This window comes from Podarcis muralis, chromosome 14 (assembly GCF_964188315.1).
Source record: "Podarcis muralis chromosome 14, rPodMur119.hap1.1, whole genome shotgun sequence".
In the NCBI taxonomy this organism is placed as follows: Eukaryota; Metazoa; Chordata; class Lepidosauria; order Squamata; family Lacertidae; genus Podarcis; species Podarcis muralis.
This window is the reverse complement of record NC_135668.1, coordinates 6,207,810-6,227,535: the sequence shown is the minus strand read 5'-3', so window position 1 is coordinate 6,227,535 and position 19,726 is coordinate 6,207,810. Positions and strand designations below refer to the sequence as shown.

The window sequence follows — 19,726 nt, the reverse complement described above, 5'->3', positions numbered from 1 at the left end:
TTGAATCCCCATCCCACCTGTAGCCACACAACTGAGAAAATGGTGAAAGACTTGCCCAGTGGCTACAGAGCTTCAATGAGGGCTCACATGTTCCTCTTGCTCACTTGTGGTCCCCTGAGTGATCTTGGCCCACTCTCTCTCAGCTTACTAAAAGGTAAAGGTACCCCTGCCCGTACGGGCCAGTCTTGCCAGACTCTAGGGTTGTGCGCCCATCTCACTCAAGAGGCCGGGGGCCAGCGCTGTCCGGAGACACTTCTGGGTCACGTGGCCAGCGTGACATCGCTGCTCTGGCGAGCCAGAGCCGCACACGGAAACGCCGTTTACCTTCCCGCCAGTAAGCGGTCCCTATTTATCTACTTGCACCCGGGGATGCTTTCGAACTGCTAGGTTGGCAGGCGCTGGGACCGAACGACGGGAGCGCACCCCGCCGCGGGGATTCGAACCGCCGACCTTTCGATTGGCAAAGCCTAGGCGCTGAGGCTTTTACCCACAGCGCCACCCGCGTCCCAGCTTACTAGCCCACCCCAAAGGGCTGTTGTTGCAGAAATAAGAGGGCAGGGCCCTCACAGGCGTGGCGCCAAGATGCGTGGAGGAAAGGTGAAACACAAATAAATCCCAGTTTCAAGACATGTTTTTTTGAAGCCTGAATGGCTGAGTTCAAGGGGACACACTTGTTGCTAAGCACATATAGGATCACAGACTCTGGGGCCAAGAGCAGCCAATGGGGAGATGGGGTTAAAAGGAAACTAATCCTTATTATCTGCAGCATGCGCCCAGAGCTAGAATCCTGAACACTTGAGACACAAGCTCTTTCAAACTGGCGGGGCTTCCTTCCCAGACGCGGCATTCAGGATCACCTTTAGGGTAAGCAAAAAAGCTGCCTGCCCAAAGATGGCTTTGGGTACTCTGTGCTGGCTGGTCACACTCCCAGTAACAGCACCATTCCAGCAGGCATTGCCACTGGGCATCCTCCATTCACTCCCATCAGGCTGACAAGCCAATCCCTAGCTAAAGCAGCCAAGGCTATGCAAAAACATTTGGCAGGTTGTCTATGTGTCTTTAAAAAAAAAAAAGGATGTCCTAGAAGCCCCAATTTTATTGGGAATTAAAACAAACAATGCTATGGTGTTGTGCTTGAACTAAGCCTATACACCCAAGTTCATATAAAAGGGAAGAGGTTTTACTTAGTAGCCATTTTGTCTTCCAACTTGGATGTTACACCTCCCCTGAAACCACTGATGTAAACACCCTATTCAAGAGGCTGATTTCTGAACACTAGGAGAATGAGAAAATATTTTAAGTGGGTGTCTAAAAAAATAATAATACTGTAAATCAAACACTTCAGTAGCAGCAGCAATTGAAGACACAGTCAGGATGCTGATGGAGAGAACTTCTAACTCATGGCATTCTGTAAACAAAACAATGGCAGCGAGCAGACTGGAGTCAGCAGACGCCTCCTTCGCCTAGATTTTTAAAGGCTACTTAATAGTCTGTTCCCCAAAGCCTGCGTGCAATTCACCATCTCAAATGCAATCCCTTCACACAACCTGTATTGCTTCCACTGACAATTCAATCTGCCCCATATATTTTACACCATGTAGATCTCAATTTCAGATCAGCACTACACACACCCAAAATGTCATTTTTAAACCACAAGAGCAAATGCATTAAAGGTTTCAAAGGACATCGTGCACACAGGGAAAGTGAAAGGCCTTTGTGTTTTTCAAGCACTGAAAGACACTTCATTTTCAGGAATTTTATTTTTGCAAAAAAGTCAGTTCAGCTGAAAAAGGCTTCAAATGGAAGGCGAAGCTCGGGTGCCTCCCCCTTCGCAAGCCAGTGTAGTGGCTAAATCCTCATTTGCAGACAGCGAGTCAGTCCCTGGCTTTAGGAGTGTACCCAAGGAACAACGTATTGCAGTCTTTTTTGAATGAACATCTTCTCCAGCTCTCTTGCTCAAAGGGGAGGTCTGATTCTGGCGGAAAACCCGGAGCAGTGCCGAGGAAACGGCGCCCTACGCTGCAAAAAAAGGGGGCTGCGGCGGCGGCGGCAGCAGCTGTAAACAAGCGAGGGGCTGCTGCTGCTATTGCTGCTCAGCAAGAGGCAAGTCACCCCATTCTGGTGTTTGCAGCAAGGAGGGGAGGGAGAAAGAGATGCATGTCAACATGCGGCAGAGGCGCCCCCGCCTCCTCCGACAAACGCGCCTTGGGGTGGGGGGGGGGGCGCTGGGCGGAGGAGGAGAGGGCGAGCCCAGCCAGCCGCCAGGCGAGGCGATGCCCCTTCACGGAACGACCTGCTGCTTTGCACACGACGGGGCGAGGCGTGGGGGGGGGGGGGAGGCATGTCTCTCGCCTCCTGCCCCGGGCTGCACTGGACGCGACCGTGGATCGGGAAGCAGCCCCGTGCAAAGCAGCGCCTGGCGAGCTTTGTGTTGGGTCGCCAGCCAGCTAGCTAGGAAGCATGCAGGCAGACGTGCACCCTGCCTTGCGCGCCCAGCCCGACCCCTTCTCCATACGAGCGTGTCTGGCTCTGTCTGCCCGGGTCTGTCTCGCTCTCCCTCCGCAGAGCCGAGTAAACACATTTTCCATTTCCCCTCCCCCACCCTGCAGACACACAGGCACACACACACACACACACACGCCCCGCCGCCGCCGCCGCCGCCACCTTCTTCCTCCTCCTGCCGCCGCCGCAGAAAGAACCTTGCGGGATCGGAGCCAGAAGAGAGCATGGGAGGGGAGGCGGCGCACCGGGGGCTCTGCAACCCTTGCAAAAACAAAACCCCGACCTGGAAGGCGAGGGGCCCGTCCAGGCACCCCGACCCGGCACCGCCGCGGCTCCGAGCGCCCTATCAATATGCAGCAGGCAGGGCGGCTGGGCACATGCAGCGCATGCATGAGTAAACCCCCGGCCGGCTCCCTCCCGAGCACCCAGCCAGCCACCCCCGGGCCCGGAGCCTCCCCCGGGCTGCTCACCAGATGGAGTTCTTGATCTTGTGCTGCAGCGCGCTGGCTTCGGTCCCCTGCAGCCCGGGCACCAGCGCCGGCAGCGAAGGGGCCGCCGTGGCCACCGGGACGACCCCGCCGGGGGCTTCGGGGGGCGGCGGCTGCTGCTGCTGCTGAGTCGGAGGTGGCTGGTGCTGCTGCGGCTCGTCTGCCATCACTGCCGGGTCGGGGCTGGCTGGCTGGCGGAGGAGGAGGAGGCGGAGGCGGAAAAAGGGAGGCGGGCGGAGAGGGCGCGCGGCTGGCTCGCTTGGCTAGGCCTTCCCCGCCGCCGCCGCACCACCACCACCAGCAGCCACCGCTGCAGCCCTCGCGGGAGCCGCCTGGCCCGGCTGCTGGCTGGAGGGGCGCATACCCGAGCAGGAGCCGCCGCCGCCGCCGAAGGAGGAGGAGCCTCCCGCTGCCGTTGCTACGCCGGAGGAGGAGGAGGAGGAGGGAGGCGCATCGCGGCCAGGCGCGCACAAGGAAGGCCGGCCAAAGGGAGCCCGCGGCCGCGCAGCGCAAGCAGCAGCAGCAGCACCTCGCCTCCACTGCGCTTGGCTTCTCCGCCTTGCAGACTCCTGTGGCTGCCGCTGCCGACTTGGTCGGTCTGTCGGCCGGCCGGACAGCCTGCCGTGCGCGCAGCCTCAGTCGGCGCGACCGCCCTCCTGTTGTCGCGGGAGAGGCAGGGAGCGAGCGAAGTAGGGCGCGCGCTCGGCCCAGGAGGAGGAGGAGAAAAGGCGCAGCCGCCCGCCCGCCTCCTCTGGTGCTCGGCCCGGAGAGATGGGCGCCCCCCAAGCGCCCCGGCCGTCGCAGGTGTTCGCTGCCTCCCAGGGTCCGGTGCCACTGCCGCTGCTCCTGCTCTGTTGCCCGGAAGGAGAGACCCACCGCTGGCATCCCTAGGCATGCTTCGGAGGAACCGCCCCCGGCGAAGAGGAAGGCACGAGGGAGGCGGCTTCAATCCCGCGCATTGAGGGCTCGCTTCTTGGCAAGGAGCAGCCGGCCAGCGGAACGCAGCGGGACTTGATGCCAAGGTAAGGTGCCTCGACTTCTACTCGTCGTCTTCTGCCTGCAGAACTCCAGAGCGCGAGGGGACGCGGCTTGGAAGCAGCGCCGCGCTCCTGCACGTGCCCGGTGGCCTTCAGCATATGCAAGAATGTGGGTCGGGAATTGCAGCCTCGGGTTCCACGCTGCTTCTGAGTAGACTGCAGTGGGTCGCGCCACCTGAGATCACATGAATCATGACACAGGAGAGCCATTGGGCACCTGAGGATTTGCCTTTCTGGTATACCATTTGTGGTATACTGTCTCTGAGCATGGAGGTTGCAGTTAGAGACCATGGCTGAGAGCAAATTGTAAGTGAAGTTTGGCTTCCATGAATGTGTCAAAGGCCCTTTTGAAGCCATGTCAAACTATCTGATGTGGACTGGCAAAAAAAAAATAAAAATAATCCATTGTACCAGGAACCGGTACCATATTTGGCCCCTAAAGCATCCCACCCAAGCGCGGCTTGCAGAGGAGTCACTGTGGACCAGCACTTTGAGTAGCACTGATCTAGACCACAGCCGTCACCAACTCTCTTTGGCAGCAAGTCCCAATGGTTGATTGTGCCTTATGTGAAGAAGGAACACCTTCTAAAGGCTGGAAGCCAAGTTCAAGTTTGGGAAGCTCTTGGGTTCTAATAGTACCATTAGCATTTAACTGGCTCTTTTTGGAGAGCTAGCTTGGTGATGAAAATGTCTGACTGGGATGGGAGGGGGGCAAGATTAAAATCGCCACTCAGCTCACCGAAACCATGGAGAGCTGTAAGTCAGCATAGTAGCAAAACACAGGCGGATGAACCAAGGTGTGACGGGATAAGACAGCTTCTTCTGGGCCTGCTCTTGGTGGGCTCTCCTATAACAGCAGGCCGGAGGAGAGAAGTGTGCAGAAAACTTCTCTTGCACTGGGCAGTATTTGCCCCATGTCTGGCCTGTAGTTGGTCTAACACTGTTAGTGTCTGGCATTTGCTTCAGCGCCTGGGCAGCTCCACTCCTGCTTGTGCCTCAGATGGGGAAGGTAGAAGGTGGCAGGCTAAAGGCTACTGAGGAGCAGCCCTCTGTTCAAACCAGGCCTCAGGCCTGCTGTTTGGCTCCTGCCACCCTCTGACCCTGAGGAAAGGGGAGGCAGAGTGGTCATCTTTCTCCAAAGCACTACTCTGTGAGATGCTGAAGGGGAAAAGAAGACAGGAAGAACCACAGTGCTGGTGCTAGTTCTGAGTAAAAAGACAGGAAGCAGAAGACACCTCATGGACCCCTTCTGAAGTGAGGCAGGGGGGAATCGGGACGGCCAACTGCCTTCTCCTCAGGGGAAGGGGAAAGGAACCTGACTGCCACTTTGAACTGAGACTGGCTTGTTCTTCAGTCGTGAGTGGAGAAGACAAAGCCATCTTGACCCTTGGCTTGTGCCTGAGGCACATGCCTTTCCCCACTTCCAAATGAGTTTGAAGGTAAAGGGACCCCTGACTATTAGGTCCAGTCGTGGCCGACTCTGGGGTTGCAGTGCTCATCTCGCTTTACTGGCCGAGGGAGCCGGCGTACAGCTTCCGGGTCATGTGGCCAGCATGACTAAGCCGCTTCTGGCGAACCAGAGCAGCGCACGGAAACGCCGTTTACCTTCCCGCCGGAGCGGTACCTATTTATCTACTTGCACTTTGACGTGCTTTCGAACTGCTAGGTTGGCAGGAGCCAAATGAGTTTAGGAGAGCATAAATGGTGGCTGGCTTCCTTCTTTTAATGGGGGAGAGGTAGAAGCCATCTTAGCACTGGGTTTCTGCCTCAGGAACACACCTTTCCCAGCCACAAAGTTGGAGGAGAAGAGCACAGGTGTCATGCAGGACATTTGGCTTCTCTTTCTTGTGGTGAATGGTTCTTCCTCAGCTCCTTTGGGACTTGGGGAAAGAGCACTGACATTCTGAAAAGCTTTTTCTCTTTCATGACCATAAGGGGTAGCCGATATGGTACTTTCCAGGTGTTGCTGGACCAGAACTCCCATCCTCTCAAATCAATGGCCACATCTGCTGGGGCTGATGAGTCCAGCAGCTTTTGAAGGGTGCTGGGGTGGCTCCCACTTAACACCATTTATACCCAGGCAGGGCGTAGTCCCTCCCCTTGGAAGCATCCTTGCCACTTGACATCTCCTGTAGCCGTGTGGTTGTCTTGTCCCACCTACGACCACTGCCTCCCCTTGGCACCTGGGAAGAAGGGCGTGTACCACATTGGGCCTTGTGATGACTGGCAGGCCGAAGCCCCTGGGCTGGTCATGCCTTGAATAAATACTAGCAGCCCTGTCTTCTGCCCTACCTTGGTCAGCTGAATACTGCCAGCTACAGATCAGGCACTCCTTGCTCTCAACACCCTCCGGGAGACTGGGGAGAGTGTTGTATACAACTTTGCCCCTTGCATAATAAAATCCTATCTACTTTATTGCAATTTAAAATGTATTCTAAGCCACCTCGCAAACTTCAGTTATTAGGAAGGCTATAAATGCCCCCAAATAAATATATTAAAAAATAATTCAATGATGTTATGCACCAATATATGCCAAATAATAACATTTTTAAATAATTCAATCATTTTACACAAAACATATTTGCAAAAGTCATTACCATTCTCTTTCCTTCTCCAATTTTAATTATTTTTCCAAAAACAGCACCTCTCCCCATATGAACTGACCAGACCCTGCAATCATCATCTGAGGCCCTTGTTTGTGTGCCGCCTCTATGAGAAGTCCAGAGGCTGGCAACATGAGAACAGGCCTTTTCTGTAGTGGCTCCCCACTTGTGAAATGCTCTCCCCAGGGAGGCTTGCCTGGTGCCTTCACTACATATATTTAGGCGCCAGGCAAAACATTCCTCTTCTCCCAGGCCTTTGGCTAATTAAGCAATTTATGGCCTTTTAAACTAGGGGGGTTGTTTTGGTTTGTTACTATGTTATGTATTTCTGTATTTTTGTATTGTAAACCACCCTGTGACCTGTGTGTGTGTGTACACTTTTGTCCACAGACAGCTTTCCGGGACATGTGGCCAGCATGACTAAACTGCTTCTGGCGCAACAGAACACCGTGACAGAAATCAGAGCGCACGGAAATGCCGTTTACCTTCCTGTTGCAGGTGTGCTTTCGAACTGCGAGATTGGCAGAAGCTGGGACAGAGCAACGGGAGCTCCCCACCATGGCACGGATTCAGCAAGCCAAAGAGGAAACATCACTATATAATACACAATCCTATAAATATCTATTATAATTGCCAATGCAGACTCCAGTTAGCTTTCAGCAATAGTGTTATGGTGAGTGTTGAAGTACAGGAGTTCATCATTGCAACCTTCAGCCTCCAAGGATAAGGCCTGAAAAGGATAAGGCCTGAAAAGCAGCTATTGGGACTCAGAAGCAAACTTGAAATCCTTATTACCACCTCAGTCACTTGCCAGAGCAAGGAAAATGTGCCAGTTGGCCTGGCACGACTCTGGCAGGTGATGTCATTGCTCCTTCTTTGGCAAGGGAAGTCCCAGGGCTTGGTCCCGTGTGTCCTGTGTGCTACACTACAGATTGCTAGGCATTACTCAGTTGGCAGCTTCCCATTAACTGCTGGTGACAGTGAAATTTAGAGAGGGGTGGGGGATTTACCTTACCAAAATACAGTGGTACCTCGGGTTACAAACACCTTGGGTTACAAACACTTCGGGTTACAGACTCCGTTAACCTGGAAGTTACGAAATTTACCTCCAGATGAGAACAGAAATCGCATGCCGGCGGCAGCGGGAGGCCCCATTAGCTAAAGTGGTACCTCAGGTTAAGAACAGTTTCAGGTTAAGAAAGGACCTCCAGAACGAATTAAGTTCTTAACCAGAGGTACCACTGTATGAAACTTTTTAATGTATTTGATGCTATTTTTAAATTGTCTTTTAATTTTTTTATTTTGCCCTGGCTCTATTATTGATTTTCAATTCCATATAAGTTCATTGTTCTAGCCAAAGACCATGACAAACAGTACCAATAAAACAATACAGATCCATAATATGAGCCAACATCCATGCTGTAAGAGAGGGGTTATCAGAGACACCAACAAACTCAAATCCTTCTTGATTTCAAATTAAACCTCCAAATCACCACAATAATTTATAGTGATTTTTTTTTCTTGCAGCCAGTGGATAGAAAACCACTCTGTGTTATGAAGCTATTCTGAAGCTATTATTGTCACTCAAAGAAACCGGACCATTTCTACCAGGGTGTATCTGCTTGCTTGCAAAGGTTTCAGAAAGCAATCGGATCTTTATATAAGGGGCAGGCTAACAGATAATGAGTGATGTCTTCCACCTGAGGCTGACCACAAATTCAAAGTCTATTTTGGTATGGGATGTTCTTGTAGGGGCCATCCAAGACTGCAGTGGGCATCGCTTGGAAACACAGCTTAATAAAGGCATTTCTTAAGGAAGCTGATGAGAGTTTGGTCTGATAAGTAGCTCTAAAATGCTCTGGATACTGGGGTGGGGTGGCAGAATTGGTGTTTCTAGTCATTTGCAGGTCCCTTCTATCCAGAAGAGCCAATTCCTCAGTTGACACTTATTCAAGGTCAAAGCAGAGCTCAGTTCTGGGAAACAGTATTATTATTAATTGCATTTATTCATTACTTACTACAATAGTATCTTAAAATGACATACAATTATAAAAGCAGGTATGATGTACATTTTAAAATATACCAAAAAAGTAACAGAACATCAATTGACTAAAGGTGTTCATTAGGCAATAACAAAAAAAGTGCAAATCCTTTCCCACCCTACTAAAATTCAGATTTGAGGATCCAAGAAAGAAAGAAAGAAAGAAAGAAAGAAAGAAAGAAAGAAAACAGGAGTAAACAAAGTAAAGAACAGGAATGTCTTTGGTGTCTAAAGCTGTTGTTGCTGTTACTACAGCTATTTACTCGCCCCTCTACCCTAAGGCCCCAGGGCAGGTTACAACAATTAAAGTTGTTAATAATGTTGTAAATAATGGTCACATTTATTAATAATGGTGCCTGGCAGCTCTCACTAAGAAACATTCCATAACTGGGAAGCCACCCCTGAAAAGGCCCATTCTTGTGTTGCCACCCTCTGCACCTTCCTCAGATGGCGAAAGGCTTCTGCCATGCCTAGCCCTGACCTGCTGCCAGACACTGAGTCCTTGAAGGATGAACCAGACACACAAACAGGCCAAGGCCCTTGTGGGTGGTCTGGCTTCTCTGGTTCATGCATTGGTAAATTCATTGCTGGATTATTGCAATTCACTCTGTGTGGAGTTGCCTTAGATTCAGACGCTGCCTGTAGGGACAGCTCACCTTTAATATATAACACATGTGTTGACAGCTCAGTACTGGCTGCCAATACATTATCGAGCCAGATTTAAAGTGCTAGCTTTGACAGCAGAAGCCCTACATGGCTTGGAACCTAGATACCTGAAAGACCACCTGCTCCCTTATTTACCTGCCCTGACTTTGAGGTCATGGGGGGGTGTCCTCATGGTGCCACAGTTCTTTGAGATATAATGCAATGGCACTCTCAGCAGTGGCACCACCCTGATTCTGCAGTGCCCCCCTCTCCTCTCAGATGCAAGCAGCACCAATGCTAACGGAGGTAAATACATGGCTATTCATCCAAGCATTTGGTTAAAGTAGTGCCCCTCAGTTGACTGATGTAGTTGTGCCGTTAGTATGCTGCTTGATTTTATACTAAATTGTATTTAAATGAAATAATCGCTTTATTGTATTTCAGTGTTTTCCCTTGCTCTGGTCTTGTGTGAACAAGGAAGAGCAGGTAATAATTATTTGAATAAATAAATACAAATAAATTCCTTTATATACCTTTTAATTTGCACTGGAAAGCACAATTACGAAGGGGAAGGGAGCCATATTAAAATATATACTAAGCATTGAAGCCTCTGACAACATCAGACCTATGAACTGAAAACTTATTCAGCCCAAACAATTTTGTATTGCATTGCTCGAGTAAGAATTTTTTTTGGGGGGGGTGATTAGTGTGCGTATAGTTTCTCACACTACAGTTTAGAGCAGGTTAGACAAGGAGAAATTGGCTCGACAGAGCAGCCAGTCTAAGGATAAATTTAGCCACCCCACCGATAACGAGGGCCAAGCTAAATTTGGGTTCCCCTCCCTCTGTCTTTGGCAACCAGAGAAGAGAGCTGCTCTGAACTCAAGCCAGGAGAACTAAAAAGTGCATTTGATAAGTGCACACTCTCAGACAAGGAGAGAAACCCAGCCTACTATTGTTTTTATGCCTGCGCAAGACAGCAACTCCATACTGACAGCTGCACAAGGTATGAAACCAATTTGGTTGAGTTCGTAAAATATATTGAACGATCACCAACTTTGTCTCACTCTTTAGTCCTGCAAGGCTGGCAACAACCCATTTCCCTTTGGTACAGCCCTCACTCCTGCCCTCCGTGATCAGAAGGCATAACTTCAGAAGCAGCCCTAGGAATGTATGAGCATGAACTGCACCAGTAGTTTAGCAGTCTGCCTGGGGCAAAGCAACGCAATTCCAAAAAGGGATGGTGTATCTCTGAATGCGTTAATTTTGCTGCTTATATCTCCATTACCAACATATATTATTTCAATATCAGTTTAGCCAGTGCGGCAGGGGTGGGAGCCAAGTGCTCTCTATATATTGTTGGGTTACAACTCCCGACATCCCATGACTGTTGGCCATGCTGGGCACTGTAGTTTTTTCTTCCATAAACTTCCCACTCCCCATCCTTTATTATGAGAGGGCCTTCTCTGTGGTGGCCCCCAGGTTATGGAACTTTTCCCCCTTTGAGATGCATCCTTTTGTGTTTTCCATCACCAGTTCAAGAGGCACCTCTTTGCCTATGCCTTTGGGATGGATGAGTGGCGTAAAAGCTTGCTGCCTTCTCCCTTTGCAGTGTCAAACCTGTGTGGTGTAATATTTAGGATGTTGGGTGAGGACCTTGGAGACCAGTGTTTCAAGCCCCTTCTCTCTCCCCCCCTTTTATTACTATTATTAATTGGAATCCATGGATATCATAGGTAAAGGTAAAGGTACCCCTGCCCTGACAGACTCTGGGGTTGTGCGCCCATCTCACTTCAGGGGCCAGCGCTGTCCGGAGACACTTCCGGGTCACGTGGCCAGCGTGACAAAGCTGCATCTGGCGAGCCAGCGCAGCACACGGAAACGGCGTTTACCTTCCCGCTATAAAGCGGTACCTATTTATCTACTTGCACCCGGGGGTGCTTTTGAACTGCTAGGTTGGCAGGCGCTGGGACCGAGCTACGGGAGCGCACCCCGCCGCGGGGATTCGAACCGCCGACCTTTCGATCGGCAAGCCCTAGGCGCTGAGGCTTTTACCCACAGCGCCACCCGCGTCCCTTATGGATATCATACACAATCTTAAATACACATACAAAGGAAAGGTAATGATGATGATGATGATAACCTTAAATAATTATACCATTAAATATTCATTTAAACTTGTACTTATGCGTACTCTTTACTTGTACTTTCTAACTAAACAGAAATAAAGCATTTCTGCTTGGAATTCTAGGCAGTGATATCCCGAAAAATATAAGAGAAATCTTTTTATATGCGACAGCCGCTGCCCAGCTACTAATTGCATCAAATTGGAAAGGGGGGAAAGTACCAACAGTAAGGGAATGGCAGAATAAGTCACTAGACTATGCAGAAATGGCTCAACTAACAAATGGATTAAGGGGAAATACAAAACAACCATTCACTCAAAAATGGGATATGTTTAAGAAATACCTACAAAAATACAATAACGACACAACATCTCTGGCAGCGTTTGAATGACCCGTGTGTAAATGAAACATTAACAAATAAGGAAAAATGGTACGATACGTTATGTAAAAGTATTAGAAAATATATTAAGAGTAAGGTAACAAGTTACAATACATTCAATATTGTAAATGTAAAGTACATCGGGAAATGGCGGGAAGTCTATTTTGACATAGTTTAGTTTATTTGATTCTATTTGGTTTATTTTTGTTTCAGGCCCCTTCTCAGCCATGAAGCTCACTGGTTAGCCTTGGGTTTAACCCGTCTCTCAGCTACTCACTGGGCTGTCATGTAAAATGCAGAGGGGGAGAACCATCGACACCACCTTGCGCTCCTTGAAGAAAAGGTGGCGTATAAGTGTAATGGTAGCAGTAAGTAGTGTTGCTGAAATCTTGAATTAGGGGTTTAACCTTTAATTATTATTTAAATGGTTTTGTTGAGCCTGCCTTGAGAGCTTGAACTGATGGGCAGGCTATTAATCCAAATAATAAATATAATTTAACCAGATTATATTTGGCAGAAGTATTGCTGGTGTTGTCCACTTGTTGACTGTACTATTTTCCATATTGTTTCCTTCCTCGTATGACAAAAGTGTCAAATAAATAAAATATATATAAAGCTGCTGACTTTGGTGTGGCTCTGCTGCCTCTGCAGTCAGAACACTTTCTAGCTCAGTTATAGATCTAGCTGCTCACAGTATAGAGTGACTCTCTTGATTCCTTGCAGAACCTTCTGCCTGCCTTTAGGTCACCAGGACCTGCCACACGGATATCTTCCAGGACTTCATATTGCCAAACACAGCCATCACTTTTCCCAGGTGTTAGGTACCAACATAACATTATTTTGAGCACAGGAAAAGTGTCATATAAATGTCATCATTCACATTCAAAATGTATTTCTGAAAACAAAAGCAAACATGCTAGTTCGTAAGAACAAAGCTGTGTTGGTCCAAAATCCATAGCTGGGCAATACCTTTATTAGGACTAACCAAAACATTGTGAAATAGTTTAAAATTCATCTCATTAGCATGTGAAATGGCAGTCTGTGAACCATATGGCGCTTTAATGCTGTTTACATTTGTTTCCTACCCTTCCTCCCTTGACCTAAGAGTTAGAGTGGGCTATCTCACTTTATCCTCATTATTCTCCCCCCTGGAGAAGACTAGGCTCAGGCAATGACTGGCCCAACATCACTCCGTCAAGTGAGCCCAGGTTTCCCCAGCCAAGTTCAGCACCAGGTTTCCCCAGCCAAGTTCCCCAGCCAAGTTCACCACTACTGCACCTTGTGCCAGGTCATGTTACCGGTCACTGCAGCTGGCCCTAATAAACTGCGGCTCTTTGGGGGTTCTAGATGAGCAGCACAACTTCCTGCTGGTTTTGGTTCCCTTTTGGGGGCCTAACTATGGGAGCTGTCATGATTACCGTAGCTCCTGCATGTCAAACTTTACTAGTACAGTGGTACCTTAGGTTACAGACGCTTCAGGTTACAGACGCTTCAGGTTACAGACTCCGCTAACCCAGCAATAGTACCTTGGGTTAAGAACTTTGCTTCAGGATGAGAGCAGAAATCGTGCTCCGGCGGAGCGGCAGCTGCAGGAGGCCCCATTAGCTAAAGTGGTGCTTCATGTTAAGAACAGTTTCAGGTTAAGAACGAACCTCCAGAATGAATTACGGTAAGTTCTAACCCAAGGCACCACTGTACACCACTCTGGTGTGGGTTGTGGCAGCTTCCTAATGTGCCTGTTGTTAACATGGTAACAGAAAACAGAGATTCTTATCCCAGCTCACCTGTTGTCTCACTATGGAAGTGAGGAAAGACTGTAGCTAAGTGGCAGAGCATCTCTTTTCCACACAGAATGCCCCCGATTCAATCCCCGGGCTCTCCAGATAGGGCTGGGAAAAGATGCCAGCCTGAAACCCTGGAAAGCCACTGCCAGTCCGTTTAGTAGACAAAGCTCAGGATAAGGGTTCCTTACTGCATAGTCTTTGACAAGTAATTATTTTATAGAATGGTAGGATTGGAAGGGACACCAAGGGTCATCTAGTCCAACACCTTGCAATGCAGGAATCTTTTGACAACAGTGGAGCTTGAACCCACGACTCTCGTACTCTACTGACTGAGCTATCCCAAGCTCAACCTCAGTTCTGTCTCCATAAAATGGGGGAAATAATAAACTATGCCACAGAAGGACACATTGTGCATGAAAATATTTTTTTTAAAGATATTTATTAAAAGTTTAATAGTTACAGAAAAAAGAAGAAACAATAAAAAGTTCACAATACATCAAAAATAAAGAGAAAAAACAAAAAAACCAATACAACAAAACAACAAGAAAAGCAAAAACATTTAAAAAACACATCCAATATCTCTATATCTCTACCTTTCATTTACTTGTATCATTGACCTCCTCACACCTCCCTTTTTTGTATTCTTGTTCAATTAGCTATTTCAGTAAATCCTTTCCATCTTTCTTAATTTTTGTTCTATAATTTATCTTAACACAATCTAACCTTAAATTTCCACTTTGACCCATTAACAATCTATTTTTACTTAATTCTTTATAACATTTCTGCTAAAGCCATATAACTTCATTCCAGCATCCTTCTAACATTCATTAATTTTACAATATTTCTGTAAATAAACTTTAAATTTTTTCCAATCTTCTTCCACTGACTCTTCTCCCTGGTCTCGGATTCTGCCAGTCATTTCCGCCAACTCCATGTAGTCCATCAGCTTCATCTGCCATTCTTGTGCATGAAAATAAACAAGGTAAGCAAATGGTTTTTTACGCAGTGACCCAGACTTTTACTCTGAAGACAATTCAGGATTGTGTTCACCTGGAAGCAAAAGCAAAATAAGGAATGGGCCTCAGAAGAGAGCTGCTTTACAGTGCAATCCTATGCAGGTTTACTCGGATGTAAGACTCACTTTGTTCCATGAGAGTTACTCCTATTGTTTAGACTGTAGCCTTGGTTGTAATCCTGCAATCACCCAACACATCTCCCATTCCATCTTTTTGAAATCATAAGGAAAATATTTGTTGTCCTCCAAAGCTCCTTGCAAATAAATGTCATAGTTGTTGCTGGCGATCCTCTATATCTCATTCCCCTCATTATTATTATGGGTTCATGTAAACATCAGATGGTGCTTTTGTTGTGCAGTGAAATTAGTGGACCCCATTCAGGCTTTGCCCCAGCTGTTCAACCTGTGCCCCTTCCAAATATACAAGTTTACATGCGCTTAATGTCCAGAACAATCCGCTGTCTCCATTATCAGGGGCATCAGAATATGTTTATTGTGAGGACTAAAGGCTTTGCAGCAATTTAAGTTGCCCAGTGAACAACATATTGCTAAATCTAGATAATAGAAATCCAGGAGAAATCTGTCTGGATTATAGCTGGGAGATTATGGGAAAGCTAAATTACTGTATATGTTTTGCTGGCAAACACAAAACAAACATCGTCTGAGAAGATGGATGACTATGCAGAACACAGGAAAACCGGCTGCAGAGAGCTTTCTGTACTTAGGGTGGAGGGGCTGGGGAGGAAATCCCTCTCAATTTATCAAATGCTGTGGCCTGGTTTAATGCTGCTGTTTGTTTTGACGGTGCACTGTTGAGGAATCTGGGTTTAACTGGAGTCCTAGAAAGCAGAGAGGGCTTTGTCTGAGGGTCATGCTGTAATTCACGTGCATCATTTTCTATTCAGTTTGCCAGCTGCTTTATTTTACTTATCCTTCAGATGTATATTTTTGCTAATTGGCTGAAGAACAAATTATACAATTGTTCCAGTTATACAAAAGCCATCACATAAAACCACCATATCCCTTTCTTCACATGCTAATTGTTCCTGGCCTTCTGAGGACAGCCAGAGAGTGAACATGAAGTAACCTGGCAAAAAAGCACTCTCAAGACTTTCCCAATGGCAAAACAAGCTGCTCTGGCTATTTTGAAAGCACTGAGGAAGAAAGGAACACTGGAAGTCTATTCAGGGCCTTTTCAGTTGTGGCTTTCTCTCCACCTGTCGAAGTCTGCCTGGCGCCTTTGCTGACATTTTTTCATCACAAGGAAAAGCCTTATCTTTCCACTCAGGCTTTTGATGGACTGAGCTTATTTTGTTCAGCTGTTTAAGTGTGCTGCCAAAGCTTCCTGTGACTATTACTGGGGGGGATTGTGTGTGCGTGTACAAATTGTAGATGTTTTGCTTGAGAATATTAATGCTTTGTTTGAATTTTTAATGGTGTAACATTTATGTTTATAGACTTAAATGTAAGTCACTTGGAGTCTTTGATAACAAGTGACTTAAAAAATCTAAATAATAATAATTGTTTTATACTGACTGACCATTGCTCCATCTAGTTCAGTATTGCCCACACTGACCAACAATGTCTCTCCAGGATGGTTTCAGGCAGGGATCCATCGCAGCCCTACCTGGATGTGCTGACAAGGTTCAAACCTGTTAGTTTCTGCATGCAAAACAGGTGCTCTACCACTGAACCATGGTCTGTCATGGTATATGAAGATGGGAAATCTCACTTTGAAAAAATGGCTATTGTGGCTACGGAACAATTTTTCTCTCCTGGGTTGTTTGAATCACAGGAGTTGCTTCCAGTATCCTGCAGATCATGGACCCTCCTGGCACCAGTCGGCAGCATGCACATTATCCACACAGTACATTTGTACATGGATGCTTCCCATAAGCATTCAAGAAAATGCAATGGCTGGACTGTATCACAAAGACCTGCTTTGCAAGGTTATATCAAAGGTCCATAGAGTTCAGCATTCAGTCTCTATCAGTTGCCATCCACACGTCATGGGAATGAAGCCCACAGGCAGGTCGTGATGATGTAGCAGTCAGGCCATTTGGTTTGCCCTTGGCACCCAGCAATCCGAAGCCATTAACACTAGTAGTGGGGTTTCCATCTAGCTTGGCTACTGTCCATTAACAGATCCATCTCCCATAAATTCCATCTTCTGTAAATTAGCAGATCTGCCTTGTGCTCCAGATGGAAAGATTATTTTGTTTTGGTTGTTGGGTCCTGGGGGGAGGGGGGGCTGATAGATTAATGGGACACTAACTCTGCAAAAGGATGACTTCATCAAGTCACAATGGATTGGGTACACTGCGAGTTTTTAAGAACTCTAAACACAGGCCACAATAAGAATCAATTATTCTGTTTCCACAAGAACATGTTGGCATAACAAAAGGCTGGAAAGTGGTTTGGAGGATGTGTGTCAGTGTCAAATCTTTTGAGCTGTAATAATCAGAACAAAAGTGACCAAACTCCTGAGCTTAAAGGATTATGCCCTGTGGAAGACTTGTGGTATTGTCAAGGAAATGCAGGCTGCTGGTGAACCACTTACCTTTTTTTCATAGTGCTGATGAGGTTTAATAACATTTAAGGTCCTTCTCTCCCCCCTGCTAGACACAAAGCTGTTGTAATCGGAGAATATTACCAGGGAAAACCTCTCTGGCAGAGGATTCTGTATGGCTAAACAGCAGAGCCAAGGGCATTGTTTGGATTAGGGTGGAAATGGTGATGCCAGTGTAACTCCTTAAGCAAAAAATCAAAACAAAGGAAAACGAAGTCACAGGATGTCAGGATGTCACAGAAAGGACTGCTGCAAAGGCAGCCATTAAAACCACCTAGAAACCATTTATTCTTCCAGTGTGCGGACCAGAGAGGGAACTCTGCTTGACTGGGCATGTGTACACACATCGGCTGATATTGAAAGTGCCATACAAAGGATTCAGCACTGTATTCTTTGTGAAGCTGTATAGCTTACACATCAGTCCTAATCATGTTTATTATATTTATGTATCCTGAGTACACTTGCCTGGAAATATGCTTCAAAACAGTTAACATATTCCTAGGACTGGGCTTATTATGCATCCATATGGTTATCCAGACACCTGCCTGCCTATCTCTGACAAAGACTCTCCAGCCACACCAATGTCACTCAGTATGTGCTCGAGTTGCCATATTTTAGACCCAGAAACCAGTTTATGTCCACCACAACAGCCCTTTCTCTTTCTTCCTCCTCCTCAGAAGAGGAGACTGCAAGAGGTTCCACTCTGACCTCTTGCCACAAGTGGTCACAAAGAAGAAGAGGCATACCGGTAGCTCAGTGGCAGAGCAGCCGCTTTGCATGCAGATGGTCCCATGTTCAATCCCTGGCCTGACACATCCAGGCAGGGCTGGGGAAGGACCCCTACCTGAATCTGAAGAGCCACTTCAGCAAAACTGAGATGGAACAGGACCAATGGTCTCAGTGTAAGGCAGCTATGTGACTCTTTGTGTGAGAATGTTGACACCCACATCAGGACCAATATTTAGTTGTGTTTCCAGGTAGCTACAGGTCTATCTACTGGTTGCAATATTAAAGTGAAGACTGTTGTCTCTGTTAATAATGGATGCATCACAGTGTAGCTTCCAGGCAGAAAGTTTTGTTGCCGTAGGACTACAGAAACCAGGGCACTTGTTCCTTTGGCACATGAGAAAGGCCAAAAGGCTCGCTGGGGACTATGGCTAAACTCTTCCCAGTCTACTTTAAGCAAGCTAGACCTTTTGTTTTCTTCTCCCTTTGGCTAAAACAATGGGCTGGTTTTTGAATTGTTACTGCCCTCTGTTGAAAATTGTGATATTGTTTAATGGTTTTACAGTATGTGGAATCTTGGTAAGGTCTAGCTACAAAGTGTTTAATACTGTTGTTTTATGCTGCCGTGTTTAAACATTTTTAGAAACTGGTTTTTATTTTTAAATGTTTTATGGCACAGGTTGTAACTCAGTTGGGAAAACCTCTTTTGTTTTGAAAAGCAGCATAAAATTCTCAAGCAGATAAAACAATGACTCTAAATGCAGCAGGCAGCTAAGCCTGTTTTCTTCTCTCCACTTTGACCTGGCTTGCACTTTCAAGCTCCTCTCTCTCCTCTGCTTTCCCCCTTCCCTTTTCTTCTGTCTCTTTTTGCTGTTGATGCTATTCTGTTTTTTGGTCTGCAAGCTGTAAGACAGGGCTCACTTCTTCGTTTGAGTGTGCTATTGACTGATGTGAGCTGCTTTTGGAGACAGTTAACAGCAAAGAAGGTTTGAAATTCACGTTTCGTATCTGAGAACTCAACGCAGTGCAACTTGTCGTCTGTGTGCTGCTGTGGACTCAAGGCTATGAGCACAGCAGAGGCACAGGCCTGTGCAGTATGACACATGTGCACCCATATCCCCCAACTGAGGGAGATCTAGTCTTCTCAGCTGGGTAATGATTCCTTGCTCTGGCAAGTGAACAGAGTGAGGCTTTCAAGTTTTACTGTTCTTTGTAGCTTGAGCAGGTAGTGCAAGTTAGAGAGGGAGGCCTCCTTTCTATCCCATGACTGCCAGCTACTGGTCCCAAGGAATTCAGTACAGTGGTACCTCGGGTTAAGTACTTAATTCGTTCCGGAGGTCCGTACTTAACCTGAAACTGTTCTTAACCTGAAGCACCACTTTAGCTAATGGGGCCTCCTGCTGCCGCTGCACCCCAATTTCTGTACTTATCCTGAAGCAAAGTTCTTAACCTGAAGCACTATTTCTGGGTTAGCGGAGTGTGTAACCTGAAGCGTATGTAACCCAAGGTATCACTGTACTGTGCTTTGTATTGCTGCTCTTTGGTGCACATTAATAACACCCGCATGTTTAGCCTCTCCTTGGGGGCTGTCACAAGTCAGCTCCTGCTCGACATTTACCAGGGCACCCATGCTTTATTTCACCCAGGTCAAAGACCCATTTTGACACCCCCATGCGCATTTGCGTACACACACACACACACACAGGCTAGGAGCCTCAATGGCACCCCTCTGGAGGCTTCACCTGTAGCTAGCCTCCCTCCCCCAATAGCTTCGGCTCTGACTGGGGGGCAACACAAGCCAAGGTCCCTGC

The 19,726-nt window shown here is 47.4% G+C and overlaps 1 protein-coding gene and 2 long non-coding RNA genes across 3 annotated transcripts in view; 1 reads left to right on the top strand and 2 right to left on the bottom strand.

Annotated features, from left to right (window-relative positions):
• Window positions 1-3,157, bottom strand: part of RFX7 (regulatory factor X7) — a 48,170-nt gene extending 45,013 nt beyond the window's left edge. Inside the window, exon 1 of the mRNA XM_028707161.2 lies at window positions 2,973-3,157. Within this exon, the coding sequence (XP_028562994.2) occupies window positions 2,973-3,157 (185 nt within the window). The remainder of the gene's footprint in view (window positions 1-2,972) is intronic.
• A 717-nt stretch (window positions 3,158-3,874) lies between these two features.
• On the top strand, window positions 3,875-12,436 carry LOC144325511 (uncharacterized). Its single transcript, XR_013390687.1, has 3 exons — window positions 3,875-4,012; window positions 7,021-9,802; window positions 12,035-12,436. It is a non-coding gene; the product is annotated as an uncharacterized LOC144325511 (long non-coding RNA).
• Window positions 12,437-14,025: 1,589 nt separating this feature from the next.
• Window positions 14,026-19,638, bottom strand: LOC144325512 (uncharacterized). The gene is made up of 2 exons (XR_013390688.1): window positions 17,181-19,638; window positions 14,026-14,565 (listed from the first exon to the last, which is right to left on the bottom strand). It is a non-coding gene; the product is annotated as an uncharacterized LOC144325512 (long non-coding RNA).
• Between the last annotated feature and the right edge of the window lie 88 nt (window positions 19,639-19,726).